This window comes from Talpa occidentalis, unplaced genomic scaffold (assembly GCF_014898055.3).
Source record: "Talpa occidentalis isolate TD23 unplaced genomic scaffold, MPIMG_talOcc4v2.1 talOcc4.14, whole genome shotgun sequence".
Taxonomy (NCBI): domain Eukaryota; kingdom Metazoa; phylum Chordata; class Mammalia; order Eulipotyphla; family Talpidae; genus Talpa; species Talpa occidentalis.
Window position 1 is genome coordinate 49,345,550 of NW_023601433.1, and position 16,203 is coordinate 49,361,752.

Consider the following 16,203-nt stretch of genomic DNA (forward strand, 5'->3'; position numbering starts at 1 on the left):
TTATGCATACAAGAACTGGGGTACAGGCCAGAGGTGTGGAGGGTGAGATGATTCACCAGTGACAGAGTGGGGACCAGAATAGGCAGACTGACTGAAATATACTGCTGAGGGAAGCAGTGCGCGAGACAGGAGAGGTCTGCTGCACCATGTGGGTAGCTCCCTGGCTGGGGATTGAACTCGTTTTGCAGTGGCTGCGGTCAGCTTCGTAGGTTGAGTCTTAACCCCTTGTGCCACCAGGGAGGCCCGATTTGTCATTATTTTTGACATCAGCTGGCTAATAGATCTAGTTTGTCCAGAGCCAAATTTACCATCTGATATCTTTAATGAAGCACATACTGAATTTTTTATGCCACATTAAGGCCATTTCTACACATAGTAATTTATTAAATGTAGTCACTGCATTTGTTCTGCCTAGTTATTTTTACATTCTGACAAAGTAGAATGTACATTCTTAAATAATTCTTAAATAATTTTGAGACTATTATTATTATACAACAACATCAAAGTAAACAATTCTTCTTTTTTTTTTTTTGGTGGTGGTGGTGTTTCTTGTGCTAACTTGCAGCATTTATGTGGAAATTAATTGGGTAGCAAAGTATCTAATGAATAGCTGCCGTGACTTGAGAAGAAATGTCTGATTATAAAATTACTGAAAATAACTTTACAAGGGTATTAGAAAATTGTAATTTTAAAGTAGTCTAGAACCAAACAGATTACTTACACATTAATCTTTTAAGCTGATTTTTAGAGTACCGTATCATTTTGATGGAATCAGATGTAAGGACTTGGATCTCATTGTCTGTATGAATGGTGCATAAATAGTATTACTCTATTCCATAGGGTCAAGAGAAATACGGATTATTAAATGTAACAAAAATAACTGAAAATGGGAAAAAGGTTCGGTAAGTACATACATTTTTAAGGTTTTGATATGTGTTATCTGTGATTGAAATAAGTAAAAAACTGTTACTATAATCTAGTAGAGAAGATTAAAAGATTCATAGCCATTTTAGATAATGTATTTTCTAATAAAATATATGTAGGATTGTCATAAATATTTTTCTGTGTCTTGGCATATTTCTTAAGGCAGTATAAAACTTAGAGGTTGTAAGGCAGAGGAGGCTGAGCAAGAATCAACTTTATTAAAAAAAAACTTTTAAAAATAAGTAGTAAATGCACATAGTAAAAAACAAAGGTGCACAAATTTTTTGTCATATATCAGTAATCACCCAGCCATTATTTCTCCTTCCCAAGAGGCAACCAATAAAGTCTAGTGAGATCTAATGATTTCCTCTAGAGATAAAATATATTTGTGTGTGTTTCTGTGTACATAGTTAATTTTTTTTAAACACAGTATTTTAACAGTTTATCTTAGAGGTGGTTCTGTTTTATTGTATTAAAGATGCTATGTCATTTTTAAAAAAATTATATTTATGCATACAAGAACTGGGGTGTAGGCCAGAGGTGCAGGGGGTGAGAGGATTCACCAGAGACAAAGTGGGGAGCAGAATAGGTAGATCTACTGAAATTCACTGCTAAGGGGAGCAGTGGGCAAGATAGGAGAGGTCTGCGCACCATATGGGTTAGCTCGCTGGCCAGGGATCGAACTCATGTTGAAGTGGTTGAAGATAGCTTGATAGCGCTGAGACTTTAACCCCTGCACCACCCGGGAGGTCCCCCTTTTTTAACTGTTACATAGTTACATATTATGTGGCTAGATCATAGTTTATTTAATCAATGTTCATTTGTAGCAAGCCTGTCCATTGGTAGATGCTTCAGTGTTTATATTTGTTTGCTTTTACAAACAATATTTATTATCTTGCATAGTTCATTTTGCAAGTATGTAAATATGCCTGTAGAATAAAGTTTACAAAATAGAATTTCTAGGCCATATATAATGGGCATTTTGATAGAATATTCTAAATTGTGCTCTTAAGGAATCAAATCATTTCATATCTCAATTAGTTGTGGATTTTTCTACAGCATTGCCAATACAATATGTCGTCAAATTCTTTGATCATTGCTAATAGAGATTAGGGAGAAAATGGTACTTTTATTTGAATTTCTGTTTAGTCAGAGTATTAAAAGCTGTTTGTATTTCTTGTTGAATTGTCAGTTTGTACTCTCCTACTATTGGGTTATTGACTTTTTTGGATAATGTGTAGTATTGCATAATGAATTAAAAAAATTAACTCTAAAAAAGCTGCATTTTCCTGCATTTTAAAAAATTATTAAAAATACATGATTTTATAGTCAAAATGAGATCAATCTGTTTGAGTTAAAAATTTACATTTAGTCTCTTTGATTTTATTTTATTGAATTGTTTTTGTCAGATTTTTAAATTTACTTTAATTGAACTGTTTTTGTCAGATTCTTAGATTTGCTTGAATTAAACTGCCTTTGACAGGTGGTAGATGTTACATGTGAATGGGGTCTATTTCTTGTTCCCTTTTGGGTATAGATTCAGATATTTCTTTGGCTGCTTTTTTCTATTTTTGTTGTTGTTTTTGCTTTGGTAATTAGTCTTGGATTTACTACATCTTTTGTAATGTTTTTGGTGATTTGTTTTCCTAAAAATGCCCTCCATTTCATCATCCTCAACTTTATTATGCAGAACAGGTCCAAAAGTCTTTAATACACTGTATATTAGTATATTTCAAATATTTTTATCTAAGAATATTTAAACTCTTAAGTTAGTGATTACTCCAAAGAATTTTTGTCTATATACAGTTTATAGATATTTACTGTAAGAAATTAAAACAGAAAGCTTAAGAATATTTATTGTTTTAAAATTAACTGGTTATGAGCCTCCCCGGTGGCACAGCGGTTGAGCGCTGGGTTGCGAAGCTGCCGGCAGCTTCTGCAGCGCTGTTTCGATCCCCGGCCGCCGGGCAAGGGTCCCACATGGCGCGCAGACCTCTCCTGCCGCCTGCTGCTCCCCTTAGCAATGTACTTCATCAGTCTGCCTTCTCTGCTCTCCCCTCTGGCTCTGGTAAATTCCCTCACCCTCCTTTGCTTCTGACTACCCAGTGCTTGTATAAATAAATAAACAAACAAACAAATAAATCTTAAAAAATTTTTTTTTTAAAATTAAATTAACTGGTTAATATAAATAGTATTTAACTGGTTAATATAAATAATATTTTTATGATGAACCCCCCATATTTTCTAATATAAAAGCAATTCATGAAAAGTGTGACTTTTAAAAATGTTATAAATTTTTAAAATTTAGCTTAATGGAAGAAAGCTGGATTCTCATCTCTGTTGTGACCTTTTTTTTTGGTTAGCTTATGAAGAATATCTTCCCTTACATAGATAAAGTTGGAAAAGAAGGAGGGCTATTTTAATAACCTTTCAAATAATTGTGCACATTTTTCTGCTATACCAACCTCTACAAATTGCAGAGGTTGCAATGAAGGCTCTGAAAAATTGTCAATAAACTTTCATACTCAGTTACATTAAAATGCATGTGTTTATGTTGTATTTTGAATAACTGTACCCAGGCATAATTTTGTAGCATCATGTAGGTTTTTGGGAAAATACTGGTTCAATGAATTTGTTAACTTTTTACATGTTGATACATTTTATAATATCAAAGAATCACAAACCAGTAATATCAGAAAGACCATTATTAGAAAATTATTTGCCTCATTATGTAGCAGACAAAACAAGTTTTTCAAAATTCTGTTTTCCATTTGAAAGCTTTAAATTTTGTCAATAAATACTATCATTTCAGTGAAGTGTCAAACTCACTTTTATTTTTGAGATAATGTCTACCTGTTAAACAGTCAAATCAAAATAACCATAGCGTGTCAGTCATTTTTGGGGGAAAAACATTGGGTTCCATGAAAAAAGTGACTTCTCTGCTTGTGACTAAGTCACACAAATGACTCACATGCCTCAGACATTCAGACAACTATCATTAATTTAGTTTTCAAACATTCGTTCTTCAATAGTCAGTGTGTATCTGAGGATACACATTTAGTTTGCAATTTTTCCGATTTTGAAAATTAAACTCAAGTTTATTGAAGGTAGAAATGTACAAATCTTAGCTTCTTTCAGAGGAAAGTATAATAGATAGTATCTAAAGAAATAAAAGATTAAGAGTATCAAATAAACTCACAAATGAAAATGTCCTTCAAAAATACTTTGAGATCAAAACCAAAAAAAATAACAAACTGACAAGCAGAACAAACACCAAACATATCTACTTATCAATATCAATAAATGTTAAATGCAATTGAAAGAAAAAAAACATGCTCAAACTGAGGCATAAAATAAAACCCAGTTAAATAGGAGACATCTAAAAAATGATTCAGAAAAATTTAAAAAACCAAGCAAACAAAGAAGCATGTTCAAAGGTATAAAAAGTAAAGTAAGAATAATGATCTTAATAGCAAACCCAATTTATTCATGCACAAACCATTAAGCATTACAAAAATGGATACTTTAAAATGATAAACTGCTATAAATAAAGCTGCAATGAAGATATTCTCATTAGGACTAGCCATTCACCTAACCATAAGCAAAGTCAAAAAAAGAAAAATAGAATCTCAGTAAACTTTATTTCACATCTCTGAATCCATGAAGTTGAAGTAGACATAAAATAATAAATAGGTCTAAATAGATAATTAGGTCTTTTAAGTAGTTCTTTTTTTTTTTTTTGTGACAAACATACTTGTTTTTTATTGTGCAACAGATATGTAACATGTAATTTACTACTTTAACCAATTTAGAGTTTACAGCCCAGTGGCAGTAATTACATATGCATTTCTGTAAAACCATAACGGCCACCATCCATCTCCAGAGTTTTCTCTTCTCTTCTCAAAAAACTGAAACTCCATACTCATTAAGCAATAATTCATTCCTTCCTCCCCTCAGCCCCTGGCAACCATCATCCTACTTTTTGGTTTCATGAATTTGACAACTCTAAGTAACTCATAAATGAGGGATCTATTTTAATATTTGTGCCTTATGACTAACTTACACTGATGCCTAAAGTTCATGTTAGAAGGTACATCATGTGTTAGAATTTCCTTCCTTTTTTTTTTATTTTTATATTCCCCATACACTTGCAACCCCCTGATTTTGACCCCAACCCTCCTTTTCCCGCCCTCCCCCCAAAGTGTGTCTCTGGTTCATAGTTGTTTGTTGATTTTGATTTTCACTTTCTTATAGTTATTCATTTTCCTGGTCCCTTATTTAAGTTTTCTAGATTACTGCTATGAGTGAGACCATCCGGTATTTTTCTTTTTCTTTCTGGCTTATTTCACTGAGCATGATCCCTTCCAGCGCCATCCATGTTGCTGCAAATTGCATGTGTTTATCTTTTTTGAATGCTGAGTAATATTCCATGGTGTATATGTACCACATCTTCTTGATCCAGTCATCTATTTTTGGGCATTTGGATTGTTTCCAAAGTGTAGCTATTGTAAATTGTGCTGCTATAAACATAGGGGTGCAGGTGCTCTTTGGAATTAATGTTTCTGTGTCCTTTGGGTAAATTATTAAGTAGTTCTTAATTGATATTCTACATTGGTAAAATGGAGAGCAAATCTACTTTTGGATAAGGAAGCCTTAATAAATTCTTATAAGGGGCAGATTTGACATTCATTTTAGCCTTTTAGCAGTTGAATTTCCTTTAAAGATAATTAATATATTTTCCTATTTGCAAATACTGATCTCTACCTGCTATTTGAAAAGTACTTTGCTAGGTCTGTGGTAGGTACAAAAATAAAACACTGTTTCTTCCTTCAAGTAATTTACAACATCAGTGAGAAAGGAACATTTAAAACAAAGTTTCTAATAGAGAAAATAATAAGTCAAATGCACTCTGGCCAAGGTGTAATATTGACCAATTTTAGAGTTCTCTGTGGGATCATTGCTAAGTGCATACTGACCGTAGGTCTTGCCTGTACATCTGGAGATAGGGATATAGAGTGGACAGTTTCTTTTAGAGCCCCATAATACAGCAAACACCTAACACTGGTTACCTCTGGAGGTGGATTGAAGGAGAAGAAATAGGTGCCTTTAACTTTATAAATTTCTGCATTCAGAGTTTTGATATATATATATATATATATATATATATATATATGTTATGGTTATTTAGAATCAGAATTTTTAAATCTCATGTTGGTGGTAATAATCTCAGTGGTCAAACAGAATATAATACATTGTGTACTTGTAATTATCTGATATCTACCACTTACCTAGCACAACCTTATTAGGGGAAGGGAGAGAACCAACAAGTATTGGTTATATTTAGTTATTATATTGGTCAGGTTATTAAAGCTAACAAAGTAAGTTTTAACTTTTGGGGCCTCCTTGGTGGCATAGGGGTTAAGTCTCAGCACTGTTATTGCTACTGCCCAAGTTCGATCCTGGCCAGGGAGCTAACCCACATATGGCGCGGTAGACCTTTCCTGTCTCACCCACTGCTCTGCTTCGCAGTGTATTTCAGTCAGTCTGCCTGTTCTGCTCCCCACTCTCTCTGGTGAATCCTCTCACCCCCCGTACCTCTGGCCTACACCGAGTTCTGCCATGCATAAATAAATAAATCTTTAAAAAAGGGATAAGAATTAATAGTTATAAAGTCCTTAAGAAAAAAAAGTAAGTTTAAACTTTAAAAGTTTGGTTAGAAAAATTGGATCGTTGAGCTTTAATTGGTTGTCTTTATAATTTCAGAAAGAACTGGTTGTCTTCTTGGGCCGTGTTACAGGGTTCATCTTTACTCTTTACCAAAACTCAAGGAAGTAGCACAAGTTGGGTAAGTATTTCTTTTCTTTGGAGACTTTATACATTTGAATTCTATGGATGGTATTGTACCTTCATTTCACAAAGTTTTCCATAGTCCTTGAATACTAGCCATAGCTATGGCTAGTATTCACATAAAAGTAGCTGAAGGTTGAAGATTAGTAAAGGTACATTTTGAGTCATAAAAGAAAGAAGAGGCTTAAAATTAGGAAAGCCTCATTAATTACTAAAAATCAACAAATTCTGTTTTATCTGTAACTTGTGGTATTTTCGTATTTTTGTGTGTTTATTATCATTACTCCTTAAGCACTAAAAATGATAATTTGTGACATAATACCTAACACTTTTTGAATTTTTAATATGTGTCAGATACTGTTTCCCTAACTCTTGAATACCTGATGTTTATCATCCCTTCTCCTGTTTTAGATGATAAAATGAGGTAGCAAACACTTAACTTGCTCAAGTCTGTTTCTAGTAAGTGGCAGATCTGTATAGCATTTTAGCTTCAGAATCCATTTTCCAGATATTCCCAAAGAATTTTATATCAGTGTTTAAATAAAATTAATCTGATGTCTTCAGACCAGTTTTATAGTCTAACTTAATATTTTCTTATAATGACTTAGTTTCTTTAAACTTGTGGGACTTATGCTTGATGAAAAAGAAGTTCACTTATAAAATTCAAACATGTTTTAGTCCTCTATATTTATAATGCAGCCATGTAACATTGTTCTGAATGAGGAGCATCACAGAACATGTTATTCCTCAATACTATGATAATGGCCTGGATTGAACCTAAATATGAACATTTTAGAAGGATTCTTCTGTTTGCTTCACTTATTCTTTGATTTACTCTCTGTTCAACTAGAACAGTAGAACTGACCTATATTTTCCATAGTAAAAATTGAGGCTTTGGTTTGTATTACCATAAAGTCAATCTTTATCCCTTTTCTCCTGAGGTAAAGCATGTGGTATTTTTTTGTTTGTGTTAATGCATTTCTGTGATGGTTTTATTTTTCCTTCCTACTTGTGCTTCAATTTTTATTTAAAATTGAATGAAGAGGGCTTCCCCGGTGGCGCAGAGGTTGAGCGCTGGGTTGCGAGGCTGCCCGCGGCCTCTGCCGCGACGGTTCGATCCCCGGCTGCTCCCCAGCCACCGGAGGAGGGTCCCACATGGCGTGCAGACCTCTCCTGCCGCCCTCTGCTCCCCTCAGCAGTGTACTTCGGTCCTTCTGCCTGCTCTGCTTCCTCCTCTGGCTCTGGTGAATTCTCTCACCCTCCCATGCTTCTGACTGTACCCAGTGCATGTATAAACGAACAAACAAACAAACAAATAAATAAAACATGCCTCTATTTAAAAAACAAAAAAAAAAAAAAAAAAAAACAAAAAAAAACAAAAAAAATAAAATTGAATGAAGAGGGCCTTCTTGCTGGTGCAAGGGGTTAAGTCTCAGCACTATCAAGCTATCCGTAGCCACTGTGGCATGAGTTCAGTCCCAGGCCAGGGAGCTAACCCATGTGGCACAGCAGACCTCTCCTGTCTCTCCTGCTGCTCCCCTTAACAGTGTATATCAGTAGATCCACCTGCTCTGCTCCCCACTCTGTCTCTGGTGAATCCTCTCACCCCGCCCCCCTCACTTCTCAGGCCTATATCCCAGTTCTGGTATGCATAAATAAGTAAAATAAGTCCTTAAAAAAATTTGAAGAAAATTATAGAAAAGGAATGGAGAAACAAAGTTAATAAATGATAAAAAAAGTATCTGAAGAAAACTGGATAATGGTTATTTCGTAGTTATTGATACTTAAAGATTGGAAGCTGTTGTATGTACAGCTAAAACAAGTAGAGAGAATTGTGTGGTAAGTGATATATAATTTAGGTAAGCGAATTGTTTGTGTTTTGAAGAAAATGAAAGCATTTTTAAAACTTAAAAGATGTTATATGAATACTGTGACACATAATCATTAATACACTTCTTGCATTTTATTTAAACTTTTCACTCTCCAAGTTTTTACACAGTTCAGAATTCATAATTAAAACTAACCCGTTGCAAACAGAGGAAGGTAATTCTTTTTTTTTTTTTTGAGAGTGAAGTATATCTATTCATTAGCTAAAGTTGTGTTATGTATTACCATGTTATAACAATGGAAACATAAAATTCACTGAGCGAGCCAATTTTGAAATCATAGAATTATTATTTTTTAATTTTATATATTTTTTACATCATTTTTCATTTTTGCACAATGTATGCATTTCCATCTTGGTTATAGTCCCCATACAATTCCCATCACCCTTGTTTTGATCCTATTCCCTCCCTCCCCCCTCATAGTGTGTCTCTGTTTTGTAGTTGCTTGTTGATTTTGATTTTTACTTTATTATAATTAGTCTTTTTCCTGGTCCGTTATTTAGGTTTTCTAAATTCCTGAAAGAAATCATAGAATTCTTAATGCATTTTTAATTTTAGGTATTCATTCTTTTGAATTTTTGCCTTTAAATGAAATTTTATTAATACTGATAATACAATATGTATTATCACCATCATTTCAGGTTGATATAATTAAATAATTTAGTCACACTGTTTTTAGCCTTAAACATATCATACACAGGATATGATAAGATGCTTGGTATTCAATCCTCAATTTTTATTTTAAGGCAGATTTTAAAATCTTGGACAACCTTGCTTTTTACTTCCCACATGTAACACAAATTAAGGGAATGAAAACTAATAAGTAAAAGTAAGGGGGGAAAAGTGTATGTAGCATATCTTTTGGCATATAAAGCATTCATAAATAATAAAAATTAATGAAATATTGCAATTACTTCTTAATTAACTTTATAGTTAGGATTATTCCAAAGAATTTTAAAGAAATCTCGCTTTGTTTCTCTACACATTCACCAACTAGGTCTATTGTAAGTAAAATGTATCCTGTTTTTACACTGAAATCACTCATTACCTGAAGATGAGATTCTAAGGTTAGAATATAAGCCAAAAAGACAATCACCTATCATGAAAATTACCTGTGCCATTTAGGAAGATGCTAGTTAGAAGTCACTCTTTAGCAAAGCCAACTTTCTTATTTAATATTAGAAGAAATTGCTTTTCTTTCAGTTGAGTTTGGATGGTCCACATTATAGAGATATGGTTCTTTCAAAATTTGATTTACAATTAGTATAAAAATCTGTAATAAGAACCACTTAAAGAAATAGTTCAGATTTTATACTCATTTCCTGGGTTTATATACTCCTTATACTCACTGATAGATTGCTGAGAAAAACCAGTCATACTATTTGAAGTTCTGTGTTGTTTTTTTTTTTTTTTTAAAGATTTATTTATTTTTATTTATTTATTTATACAATCACTGGGTACAGTCAGAAGTGCAAGAGGGTGAGAGAATTCACCAGAGTCAGAGCAGGGAGCAGAACAGGCAGAAGGACCGAAGTACACTGCTGAGGGGAGCAGCGGGCGGCAGGAGAGGTCTGCGCGCCATGTGGGACCCTCCTTCGGTGGCCGGGGAGCAGCCGGGGATCGAACTGGTGCCACAGAGGTCGTGGGCAGTTTCGCAACCCAGCGCTCAACCGCTGCGCCACCGGGGAGGCCCTGAAGTTCTGTGTTTTTAGAGATCATTCATGCTTTGTATTTATTTTTGGTTCCTTGGATAAAGTTGAATAAATGAAAATGTTCATATGCTACTTGCAAATCCTCTGTGTAAGGTAAATTTTACATGGATGCTTTATCATCTAAAAATCCAGTGAGTCTTTCCTTCTCCTTTATGGTAGATACAGTCCAGTTGCTTTCTGGAAAATACTAGTTATTCACTGAATTGTTGTTACATCAGTAACATCATTTATACTTGTTTTTTCCTTACTTGTTTCACCTCATTTGTTCAACACACACACAAGCCTGCTGTGTTCTGGGCAGTGTGTTAAGCTTGGGGGTTTAGAAGTAAATGACATGGTCCCTGTCTCCATAGCTCACATTGTAGTAGGGAAGACCAACAAATGCACAGTTACAATACAAAGACATTTTGTTCCCTCTGAGATTCATTCATCATATTCCTTGAGTAAAACCACCCCACAAGTATTCAAATTCATTTATATGTGCTTTGAATTTTCTAATAATCCACCCCCCCCCCTTTTTTTTTTACCAGATAATTCTTTGTTGTAGAGACTGTCCTATGTGTTCTATGGTAGTTAGTAGTACCTTTACCTGCAATTATGACATCTTAAAATGTCTCCAGACATTGCCATATGTCACCTGGGAACAAAGTTGTTTCTGATTGAGAATCACTATCCTAGAAGAGGGGAAGGCAAGAGCCAGCCAGTCCTCCAGAGAGGACTTAGAAAAGGATACCAGAGTACATTGCCCAGCAGGTCACAGGGAACTGAGTAAGACGGCAGAGGGCTGGGTGTGATGCCTTTCCATTGTTCCTTGTCTTTTGTTGTGAGTAGAGACTAAGCCAACCAAGTTGTGGAATGTATGTTGTATAAAGCATTCATCTTAAAAATAAAAATGAATTTATGTAATGAATTCAGAATATTCTGAGATAAATTCTAGGACCTTTGAAAATAATTTCAAAGTTGAGCTTTGCATTGTGTGTGTCTGCTTGTAGAATTGTATTTTTGTCCTTCTGGTGCCATTGTGCTTTTCTATTCTGTGGCATTGTGCATTATGACACTGTCTTTCTCTTCCCTTTTCCATCAAGTCATTCTGCCTGCAGGACTCAGACTTTTGCTTTCACCTTGGAAAAATTCTTTCAGTTGTCCACCTGCAGTTGCATATGTAAAATCTAATCCTTATTTAACTATCAATGTATGTGTTCTTGCTGCATGCCTGTTGCCAGGAAAATTTTATTTTCTTTGCCATGAATACATTGGAGGGATGATTATAGTATGGGAAGGGGTAATAGATTTTTAAAATGAATAACAACACAAATTTTTGCCAACCATGTTAAATGCATTTTTACTAGCACTCCATGCCATGTCTCTGGTGAAGACAGGGACCTCTCACACCAACCCCCCACCCCTGCACCTCTAGGCTACACCCCAATTCTTGTATGCATAAATACACAAAAATAAATGTTTAAAAAAACAAACAAAAACCCTTCAAAATCTGCAAATCTTTTATAACATGGGAATGGTATATTCTACTCTTAACAAACTAAACAAAAATTTAAGCTGATGACAGGATACAGAAAAAGTGTTTAACATATTTTCTGCTATTTGTTAGTTTTTCCTTATCTAGTTAACAAAATGTAATAGTTAAGTACTATCTATTCTCGGACCACCCATGTCAACTATCTTCCTATTTTAATAAAAAATTTCCTTGTTAAATTGCTGAGACTTTATGGCATCTGGCTCTAGTCATAATTTCTAATAATTGGTGAATAAAAGAACATGGGACTTAGAGTTTTCTGTCCTTACAAATTATTGTTAGTTGATAATATAAATAGTTGATAACAGAATAACTCAAGGAAGCACAATATCAGGCTTAGAGAAATGCCTATTGGGTAGGAAAGTAACTGCCAGATATTTGTACACATGAAAGAATATTGTTTTACCTCTTTGGACACATCATTGAATGCCATGTATACTCTGGGCTAAATTAAAAAAGAAAAACAGAATTGCTAAACCAAAGGATAGGTGTGTTTATAAATTTGCAAATATCATATTTACCAATTTTCCCTCTCCAGAAGTTGTTCCATTTTATCCCCTACATGCATATGAGAGCCTAGTACTCTATGACCTCACCAACATAGTTTTTGATCAAATTTTTGGATTTTTTTCCTGTACAGTTAGGTGAAAAAGATTTTAATGTGATTTTGTTTTGTATTTTCTTATTCTGATGGAAGTTGAGCCATTTTGCTTCCTTTTTATGAACTATATATATTCATATAGACATTTTTCTGTTTTCTAATATAGCAGTTGCTATTTTGTAACATGGAAAGACATGAAGGATTTGAGGCAACCATCTATTTAATTTATTAATAATATAAAATTAGTCTTAACTCTTTTTGAATACAAGCAGAAACATGAATCTTACATAAATATTTTTCTTTTTTTCAAAAATGAAGTTTGGGAGCAATCAGTCCAAACCAGAGTTCACAGTGGACCTCAAGGGAGCAACGATTGAAATGGCTTCAAAGGAGAAATCCAGCAAAAAGAATGTATTTGAGGTAACAAATTTCTTTTCTAAGTGTGATTATGTTCTTAACCATAATTTGATTATTTTTTTGAAACAGTTTTTCAGTGTGACTAGTTAAGGCACCATTGGTCATTGAGTCAGTTTGTGTCATAAGGGGCAAAAAGCACTGATGTAAAGATCTAGACTTCATTTGTATAAATTTTTGGAACTCTATATATTAGAAAACTTTGTTCTACAAATCTTCCCTTTCCCTCAGCAATAATAAAATGTATGGTTTCCTTTTTCTACTTAATCTAATATTAAAGAATAAATTAAAACTATTCTACTTTGCTTATTGTCCTCTGCAGTAATATATGACCCTATATCAGGTATTTTTTGCTGTTTAACAGACCACTGCAAAGCCCTGAGAACTCTCGAAGGAGTGAATTTTGTTTAGCTTTCATCTATTACTCAAGTTAATGTCACATAATTTCTTAAATGTAGTTTTTGAGGAATATCTTTAAAAAAAAGATATTATTTTGGGAACTATGTTTGAGGTATATGTTTTAGAATGTTGTTTAGGAAACAGTGCCATATGTTCATAGGGGGAAAAAAAAATCACTAACTAGAAAATAGAAGTGCATCCTCTAACTGCCTCAGTCAAGTGTAAGAAACTCTGAACTGAAGAGATGATGCATAAATTGGTTGCTAGTCTTCTTACTGTAGTTACTTAATGATTTCACAATGAGTTTTGTAAACCTTGAGCTAAATATGTTCATTTATTTATTTTGAAAGGACCAACCAACTACAAATAGTTTTTTTCTCCTTTTTTCCCTAAAGCTGAAAACTCGGCAAGGGACGGAATTGCTAATTCAGTCTGACAATGACACGGTTATTAATGATTGGTTTAAAGTTCTTAGTAGCACTATCAATAATCAGGTAAGTATTTGACTAGGGTAATTCTTTAACTTCAAAGTTGTTACTATTTTTGACTTTCTATTTGTTTATAGCCTATGTAGTTTCCTATTTAGATGTGAAAGAATTTTTTTAATATATGTATTTTGACAGAGGTGGGAAATACAACAGTCAATTTAACAATTTGCAGGAGATAACAAATGATTTAACATTCTCATTTATAGGATGTTCACTACCATGGGTTTTAAATAATTTTCACATGAGGCATTGATCTAAAAAATAGTTCAGAGGAAGGAACAGTCAAACTTCCCCTAGTACAGAATTTTTATTCAATGACTAAATGAGTTGAAAGTAGTACTTTTTGGTGGACACGGTTCCCAGACTCCAGTTTTTTAACTTGTAAAGGTGACATTGCTTATGCTGTAGATGAGTTCTAGGATTTCTAGACATCCATCACTCTCTGAATAGTGATTAATACAAAGTGCCATTTAAAAAGATTTGTTGTGCAAATAAATGTGCCATTGGCCAGTTAGCTTCATGTTTTAATATTGTTACAGAATGTAGCTTCATCTTGTTCTGTCTTCATAGACTACACCCTGACCTTTTAACTGTTGTTACTATTACTTATATACTGTTGATCAGAATGAGACAAGATAAAACTATTATCACTGTAAACCCATTATCCTGTGAGTTATCAGTATTTTTTTAAATATCAGAATTTGTGCTTTCTGGGGGGAAATAATATTTTATTAATATTAATCAAGTATATGTAAACTATACATATTATATATACTAATTGGTTCCCAAAATCATCTAGAAGGCAATCATTGATCATTCTGAGAATTTTGCTAGTACATCTAAAGTAATATAAAAAGTAATAGGTGTTTGGGAAATCTCTGACCAATAGACCACAGAAAGTGATGAAGCAATTGAAGAGGAGACACCAGATTCACCTGGAATAGAAAAGCATGATAAAGAAAAGGACCATAAGGATCCTAAAAAACTTCGTTGTAAGTTCTTTCACCGTGTTGCTATTCTTCTTTCCCATCATTGCTAATAGTTTGAGCTAGCTTATTCTCTTCGCTTTTCAGATTTTAAATAAATAAATAAGTGAAGGCTGAATGAGATCTTTATTGTTACAAGAAAGTTATAAGATTCAGTATATTTATTTAATATTGGCAACTTCAGTGTTGAGTACTTCTTTCCTTGTTAACTCATTATTATTTTTCAACTTCATTGTATGCATCCATATGGCATGGTAAGAATTTTAAGACGTTATGAAACTTCAGGAGAAAAATATTATGCATTTTTGTTGAGGCCTCTACAAAGCTGAACTTGATTGTTGTAAAAAATGTAATTACTCGGTAGAATTTTATTTTATTTTATTATTATTTTTTTAATAGAGGCATGTTTTTTTATTTATTTGTTTGTTTTTTGTTTGTTTGTTTTGTTCACACATGCACTGGGTATAGTCAGAAGTGCAGGAGGGTGAGAGAATTCACCAGAACCAGAGCAGGGAGCAGAGCAGGGAGCAGAGCAGGCAGAAGGACCAAAGTACACTGCTGAGGGGAGCAGCGGGCGGCAGGAGAGGTCTGCGCGCCATGTAGGATCCTCCTCCGGTGGCCGGGGAGCAGCCGGGGATTGAACCGGCGCCGCAGAGGCCGCGGGCAGCTTCGCAACCCAGCGCTCAACCGCTGCGCCACCGGGGAGGCCCTCGGTAGAATTTTAAACTTTAAAAGTCAAAAGCCATGTGTATGTGTGCATCTAGTTCTTTTCTTGCTACCAGGCCACTTGCTTAGCAAGTGCAGATGCACACATTGTTATCTCCAGATCACATATACCTAAAGGACAGGACACTGCATCAGCAATTTTAAGAATAGCATTTTCTAATGCGGGTCCCTTGTGAATCACATTTTAAATAGGCCATTAGCTGTGACTCTGAACTTTGTTAAATCTATTTTAACAAATCCACATTTAACTGAGTGTTTGCTGGCCTCAAATTAACTGAATGGCTAGAAAATCAGCCCTATTTTTCTTCTCCCACGTTTTAATGACGTGTAAGAGTATTACTGATGTCACTATATAACAATGTAAACACATAAAAACCTCATTTTTTTTTTACAACTTTATTGTCTGTGCTCTCAACTTTTCCCATATATAGTTATTCTCAAAAAATTTACTTTTTGAATTTTTATTACTGTAATCAAAAAAAAGAAACCAGGACTAAAGGCAACACAGAACATTTTCCAGGTGGTCCCATTCTTAGCTCAGAGTACAGATAATTATGATGAGACACAGTTACACAAAGTATAACTAAAGTACAAATAGTTATGATGGATGTATATATCCCATATATATGTGTATGTGTGTGGATATACATATTTCTAGAGTCCTAGTTCAGTAAGGATAGAGATTT

The 16,203-nt window shown here is 34.0% G+C and overlaps 1 protein-coding gene across 5 annotated transcripts in view; it reads left to right on the plus strand.

Moving 5' to 3' along the window:
- The window catches only part of ARHGAP12 (Rho GTPase activating protein 12), a 106,649-nt gene that overhangs the window by 83,097 nt on the left and 7,349 nt on the right, over positions 1-16,203 (plus strand). For all 5 annotated transcript variants that reach the window (XM_037510481.2, XM_037510483.2, XM_037510484.2 and 2 more), the window contains 5 exons: positions 841-902; positions 6,688-6,769; positions 12,823-12,924; positions 13,713-13,811; positions 14,695-14,797. In XM_037510481.2, coding sequence (XP_037366378.1) covers positions 841-902; positions 6,688-6,769; positions 12,823-12,924; positions 13,713-13,811; positions 14,695-14,797 — 448 coding nt within the window. The remainder of the gene's footprint in view (positions 1-840; positions 903-6,687; positions 6,770-12,822; positions 12,925-13,712; positions 13,812-14,694; positions 14,798-16,203) is intronic.